This window comes from Hyposmocoma kahamanoa, unplaced genomic scaffold (assembly GCF_003589595.1).
Source record: "Hyposmocoma kahamanoa isolate Upper Pololo Valley unplaced genomic scaffold, ASM358959v1 224, whole genome shotgun sequence".
NCBI classification, from domain to species: Eukaryota; Metazoa; Arthropoda; class Insecta; order Lepidoptera; family Cosmopterigidae; genus Hyposmocoma; species Hyposmocoma kahamanoa.
Window position 1 is genome coordinate 7137993 of NW_020653743.1, and position 7605 is coordinate 7145597.

General features: G+C 36.0%; 1 protein-coding gene across 1 annotated transcript in view; it reads left to right on the forward strand.

The window, feature by feature from the left end:
* Nucleotides 1-964: 964 nt before the first annotated feature.
* The window catches only part of LOC113228272, a 452541-nt gene continuing 445900 nt past the window's right edge, over nt 965-7605 (forward strand). The window contains exon 1 of the mRNA XM_026461538.1: nt 965-1130. Within this exon, the coding sequence (XP_026317323.1) occupies nt 965-1130 (166 nt within the window). The remainder of the gene's footprint in view (nt 1131-7605) is intronic.

The following is a 7605-nucleotide window of genomic DNA, read 5'->3' on the forward strand; positions in this document are numbered from 1 at the left end:
AGACCCGAGACAATATAGAAAATTAGCTTTTCTGCACTAACCCGGCCGGGGATTGAACCTAGGACCTCAGAGATGGCGACATCATGAAAACCGTTGTGCAAGCCACTCGACCATGGAAGTCGTCAGTAGTCTTATTAGATGTTCTATTATTAAAATCGTTTATGTATGTGTTACTTTATAGGCTTCATTATTACATAAGCACCTATGTAGTAGTTTCATGTACTTTGGACTAGCTAAAGGTCACTAGATGAGTATAAAGGTCATCTGGAAACAATTTTACGCCTATAATCGACAGTAGGTATGTTTAACTTTTACTAATAACCGTTATTATACCACAATACGCACTTCGTCACTGTTGAGAAATATTTAATAAGGTTCTTGTTAAATGATGGTGTATTGTACCGTTTGCTTTTATAAATGGTTTTAGCCCAATGATATACACCACATTATAACTGCCTTTGCTTTAAAACTTATTTAGTGTTTTTTGTATTTTTCTTTAATTATCTTGTCTTTTGTTTACAGATTTAAACAAAAAGAGAGATATTTACTATCATATACAAAAAAGAGATTAAAATTTGCGAAGATTTTCGAAAAAGTCAATTATAAAGATAATACATATCATTTTATGTAGAGAAAAATAATTTATGTAGAGAAAAATAAAAAAGAACTAACAGAAAAAAGTGTGATGTGAAACAAACCGATGACAAGAAGGGACTGTGGCCATGACAACGAAAAAAGGACGGAAGGGGGTAAAAAGAAAGAGGAGAACTTTCGAATGCAAAAACAAGTGGGGATAAATAGATCGTCATCAGAAAAATTCAGTTCGTTACATTGCAACGGGTGTTCGTCACGCGGTAAAGTAAGCTCTTTGGTACAAACACCGAGTTCGTTCAACATTAACGTGGGTTCTTTGTCGTGTAACTTGAGTTCGTCTCATGTTAAAGTGGGGGGTTTAAAATTATCGATGTGGGGGCATTTACGAATATGGAGGGTGGTTGGAGTGGTGCTGTTGGCGACTATAGTGGGAGGGAGCGAGTTTCCGGAGAGGGAGTGCTGCGATCCTGTGTACCCTCCAAATACAGCGACTACAGCCGCTGTGCCGGTTACTCCTCCTGTGAGCAAATCTGCAGGTGAGTTTTTTGTACTTTTTATCGTAGTTTTTATTCTTACATAACACTGCTTAGATAAAGGCAAAAGCATTGTGCCAAAGTTACGCCCTCATATCACACGACCAGCATGCTGGTCTTTCAACTTTAAACCGTGTTGTCGTGGACATTGAGCTGAAATCTTAAGTGGAATGCGAGACGTGGTGTTGCCATAACTAAGAAATAACTTATTTTTTTAGGTTATAATTATAATAATACTTTTCGCAGATCATAAGAAATACAATATCCAAATAATATTGCCATTAATACAAATTATAAATTCGCTTGTATGGTATTCTATTTTATTTTGTCTTTGACCGTCCGTCACTGATACTATTGGTTCTATTATTATCTTGAAAAAGGGGGAGGGGGGGAAGATTTGAGACAGGAAATTGTTTCGTAGCTAGCATAACATAAGACAAACCAAAGGCCAAATTAAATTGGGCAGTTAACAAAACTGGTCGACTATTTATATTGAAACTATTAGATTTTGAATGTAGGTGTGTTCATGCTGTACAAAGCTGAAAAATTCAATGTTTTTAACCGATTTAAAAAAAAAAGGATGAGGGTCTCAATTCGACTGTGTGTTTTTTTGTATGTATGTCACGTTGGTGATTCTTTTTTGTTGGAAAGAGGGTACCTCAGTACTATTTCCATTTAAATTTGAACAAAATATTCCACCCCTAAGGGTGACAAACTAGGGGATGAATCCGGTTTCGCGCACTTTCCGGTAACCGATTTCAATAAAACTAGCAAATAGATGTAATTCCACGCACTTTTGAGGTCGATTTTTTAATACTATGTATCCACAAACACATACGTAATAAACATACATAATAGTGTAATAACACACTAATTACTTATTATTTATTCACACGTATTGTCTGCGACGTGTGACGTAATGTACGTTACAATACAATACGTTAGTGGCAGTAGAGTTCCTTGTGAAAGAGTTGGTATAGGGAAGTGTTGCCACCTTACCTGTTACAGTTTTAAGGGTGCTGGTAAAATTATAGGCACATGGGGGCCTTGTCAACTTATGTTTCAGGGTGAGGGGTGCAATGGCAGCGCCCTTCAGAGCTTTGTCAGTTAGGGACAGGCGTGTCGCTTGCCACTGGGCACAAGACTCGTTCGTCCCGTCATTAGGTATCATAAAAAAAAGCTCCAGTAAGGTGGAGATGGCCGTTCAGCAATATACGCTCTGGCGTTGTCATGTAAAATAATAATATTATTATTATTTATTTAAGGTAACATAGGTCCACTTAGTTTACAAAAACTTTAGGTACTATATTACTTTAAAGTTCAATATTTCTAAATATAATAAAATACAATCGAAAATAAAATTGAAAATGAAAAAGTTAAAAAAAAAATAAAATTAAAAACTGAAAATTTAAATATTATAATCAAATCACATAAAATATTGTAAATTGAAATTATATAAAATATACAAAAATAAATATTAAAATTGGAGTAAAATAAAATAAAAATTGCACTCCTCGCTTAATCCACATTTAGTTTTATTTCAAATTTTTAGTGGGTTGCCATACCAATACGCCAACAAAATGCTTAAACATGGGCTACGCTATTTTACAAGTAAAATTTTCAGAATGATCTTGGAACTGCTACGTGTTCTCTGCAATAAGGATGCTGTCTTCTTTTTCATCATGGCATGAAAGTCATCAGCCCGCGCGTCTGTGAACATGCCAGATGCACTACAATGACGCGGTAGTACCAAAAGCACTCTGGAACCATTGATAAACTGTACACGGAAAGTGAACGTTATTTTTCTAGAATATCTGGTCCACAGGGCGCCCGTGTACAACGTCTGGCAGTTAGCTTTCAGTAATAGAAGCATTAAAGATTAGTTGACTATAATACAGTAAGGTGGGATTACCCAGGACGAAATCAGGGACCTCCCACCCACCGTATTCACTTAGCTCCTAGGATTTTTTTTCTGCAATTCGCACTCTTATTGTAAATAACGCCACATCTGCAAGAAGACAACTTTACAGGAGTGAGATTTTGAAATGAAACGAAATTAGTCAATAACTTTTTTATACTCAATTAAGAGAGTTACAAAATTTGACTTATACATACATATGATTAAGAATACAAAGCTACAACAAAAGTAATGGAGTTATTTCACAAAATATACTTGGGGCGCACTATACATTTCCGGAACTGGCCACTTACATAAACAATATTTAAAAAGTAATTACAACATTTAAAAATTAATCTCTATGGCTATAGAATATAGTTAGTTTCATCTGACTGTCACTTGTTTTTTGACATTGTGGCGTCATTTTAGAAATTGGTTGCCTACATCACCATGGATTTAACTCGTGAAAATTTTCGTAGTATGATTTTCTAAGTGTAATTTAACAGCTCGGCTTCAAACTGCTTTTGGCGATGAAGCACCATGCAAGACGATTATTTATAGCTGGTTTGCAGAATTCAAACGCGGTCGTGTGAATCTCAGTGACGAATTTCGTGATGGTCGCCCGTCCACTGCTGTGAACAACACAAACATCGATGCTGTGCGTCGTATTATCAAAACAGACAGGCATGTGACATACCATGAGATTCGGGCAGCTTTAGGCATAGGCATCAATCAAATACAATCAATACTACCATTGACTTACAATTATATGGACGTCGGGTCCGCGCTAAAAAGTGTCCGAACTTACATGGCGTTAAAATCGTATGCAGGTCGTCATTCACGCTTTAGTCTTCGTTTGTTCGACTGACAGCGAAGCAAGCAAAATTAGACAGTACTGCGATGACATTACAATTTAAATTCAACGTTTTAGTTTTTCATATTCCTTTACATGTCACTACGTTTAAATAGGTTGACTTGGGACATTTTTCGTCGTTTTTGTATTAGACCCGTCGTCCATTTATTTGTAAGTCAATGAATACTACACAAAGATTTGAGTGTGAAAAAGCTGTGCTCTCGGTGGATCCCACACAATTTGGCTGAGGCTCAAAAAACGGATCGCGTCACTTGGTGCAGTGCCGTGCTTACCAGATTCAACGAAGGGGCATCAAATTTGGTGTGGTACATAGTAACAGGTGACGAAACATGGATTTATAGTTACGATCGCAAAACAAAGCAGCAATCGAGTGTCGGAGCTTTTGAGATGAGCCGAAACCAAAGTGGCGCGCGTGCAAAGTGCCTGTAAGCGGATGATTGCTTCTTTTTTAAATAAAACTGGACACGTGGCTGTTGTTGCTTTGGCGAATCATTGTACCGTGAATAATAATTGGTACATAGTGGTAATAAATACATTTCATCGAAAAGCGAGATCTGCGTCTGTGGTGATACCTGTAAAAGCATCGAGTATATAACGATAGAGACGAAATGTCATTTAATTTGTTTGAAAACTATTCTGCCATATCATGACTGTGACAACTACGCTCCGATTGACCAGCCCGAATTCGAAGCAATTGACGGGTGCCGTCAATTGTTTCACTTCAAATCGATCAGTCTTGAGCTTTGCTATAATGGAGGAAAATTGCAAAATTACATATTTAATTACTGATTAAATTTGATTCCGTTTGTTTTGTAATTAGATGTTTTGCTGTTTTCTCCCACACCACCGAATGGAACAACACCCCATAGTTAGAGATATTATCTTTATTATAATAAATACAAAATATTATTGGAATATAAGGAGACGTACACACAGGTCAGTTGTTGGCGCTGTATAGCTTTCTAATTTGTAATTTCAGTGCAAACGAGAGTTGATATTTATAAGTGACGTATCACTGACGAGTTGCCAGCAATGTATGGCCCTTATTTCGTCTCTATTTCCGGTTTATACTTGATGTGTAAAGGTGTCGGCTGCGGTGAGAAGGTTATTCAAAAATCTCGCACTAGATGTTACTCGAGGCGACGAATGCCGAAAGCTAGTACAAAGAGCTCTATAACAATAACACATTTTTTTGTACTTTCGGTCTTTGTATTCTATCTATAATCATCAGAAAACTAGTAGAGTTATTTCACAGAAAATCTCAATAAATATTTATGACTTTCATGTGACGAAAGCACTTGGCTTTATTATATTAAATGGCTTTATTATATTAAAGGCACAAATTGAACCCTAGGGAGAATAATAACTGCCTCTGTGGCCGAATGGTTACAATTCTGGACTGCCACGCTGAGATCCCAGGTTCGATTCCCGGGCCGGGCGAAATCTTTGTATAGCCTACCTTTATTTCTCTCAGTCTAAAACTCTAAATACAGTTTTTTTTTATTGGGGTCAGTATCAAAACACTTTGGGCTCCCGTTCCGTAACATTACCGTACGATCTCAGTATAGAGTACTAAAAAGAAACGACTTCAAAAGTCATTAATCCCCTAGTTAGCCATCCTTAGAGGTGGAATATTTTCTTCAAATTTAAATGGGACCGCTATTGAGGCACCCACTTTCCAACAAAAAATAAATCATCAAAAACGGTTCACAAATGCCGTTATCGCGTAACATACATACAAAAACAAATACAATCAAATTGAGAACTTCCTCCTAATTTTGAAGGCGGTTAAAAAGAACTTCCAGCAAGAAAGCAGTAATTTTATTTTAAAAAAACGCGGACATTGTTTAGCAATTTCCTACATTCTACATTTTTATTTATTCATATCCAAAGTGAGCTAAAGTGGTGTTTGTACTCAAGAAAATAACAAAACAAGAAAACTAAACCAAAGTTTTGATACTTTGCCATTCCCATAAATAGTTTGGCTCTTAACTTATCTACTACTATCTAACAGGTATATAATATTAAACTTCCTAAAAAAATATATACAATAAAGCAACGAATCAAATAACGGCAACTCATCGTGTCGTCAGAGATGACAAATTTGTCACATTTTTGTCACCTGTATAATTAGCGTTGTCACGAAACTTGCCTATCATTGGAAGGTCCCATGAAAAATTGTTACAAGTTACAAGTTTATAATTTATGAGTAAAGTTTGAAAGATAAAATAGCTTAGGAAACTTTTTTGAATTAGAAATAGTAGATTGTTGAATAAAGGTGTAAAAAGAATCATTTTAATAAAAGATATATAGCACGTGCCATGTTATAACGTGTTACCGAGTGTTAACACGTTCATCTCGGGGTCCACCACCGGTGCTGTTCGGACAACTCACCCATCAGACAGTGGTCACGTAACACTTGACTTTTGATATAGTAAGAAATCCCCGCCATCTTGAAGGTGCTAAAGTGAACATTTCCGCTTTGTGCAATCGTCAAAATTATAAAAAAGTAATCGTCTAAAATTGATGTTGTTTGAAAAAGTCAAAGAAAATGTTTAAAAAAGTATTTATTTATTTGTAAAAGGAACTAGAGATTTAATTTTTTTTTTAAATTAAACACACAAACTAAGGCGCCCTAGAAAAAAGTTTTGATTTGTAATAATAATAACATAGTAATATTTTTTTATTTTATATTATTTTATTATAAGTAGTAATATTATTTTATTTCGAACTATAAAATATATACATACTATGTTAGTAAAAGAACTTTGAAGAAGGTTAGTTAGTGAGTTAGGTTATATTACCAATGGGTTACGCCCTTGAGTAAGGGTCGGTGCACGGTGCAGAGCACATTAAATTTCGCAATGTATGTTTTATGCTATTACAATTGAAATAAGGTATAAATTGCAATGCTCTTGGGACCGACCTCGGAGCAACGCGGCGCCTTTCTCTCTGCGACTCAGAACGTTGAAATTTATACCACATTTCAATTGCAATATACTGATAGTATAATAGTATAATATATACTGATAAATAATGTCCTATAAGACAATCACATCTTCCCGCGATAGTATTTAGAATGTTGTAAGAACTTCTATTCACAGGACTCATCAGCAAGACAATCTTTGTTTTGCAAGACGACCTGGAAACTCTGCGTGCGAGATACCACAAATACCTAATGTACTACACCAGCTTGCCGGTCCCATCAGCATTCTAAATGCAATAATTATATTGTTGTGGTGTAAAAAGCTTGAAAGTAGGGTCAATGAGAAATGAGAGCTTAGCGCAATGGGTACCGTATTAAGCCTTTAAATACAGAATGTCGAATAGTGTAATAAGCGAGCGTTGTAGTATGAAAGATGATGCAGTGGATAGGTGGATGCTTCGACGGTTTGGTCATGTAAAAAGAATGAACGTTGGTAGATTATGATTATTATATAAAGAGCGAATACGTAGAAAAACTTTATGATCCGATGGGACATGAATTTATTTGAATTATCGAGTTGTCGAAATTCTTCAGTAGTAGTAGATCTCCTTGTGAAAGAGTTCGTCCAGAGAAGTACTGCCACCTTACCTATTTCTGCCGCCAAGCAGTAATGTTAGCATTACTGTGTTCCGGTTTTGAAGGGTAAGGGTGCTGGTAAAATTACATATGCCTGTAACTTATGTCACAGGGTGACTTGTCAACTTATGTCACAGGGTGACTT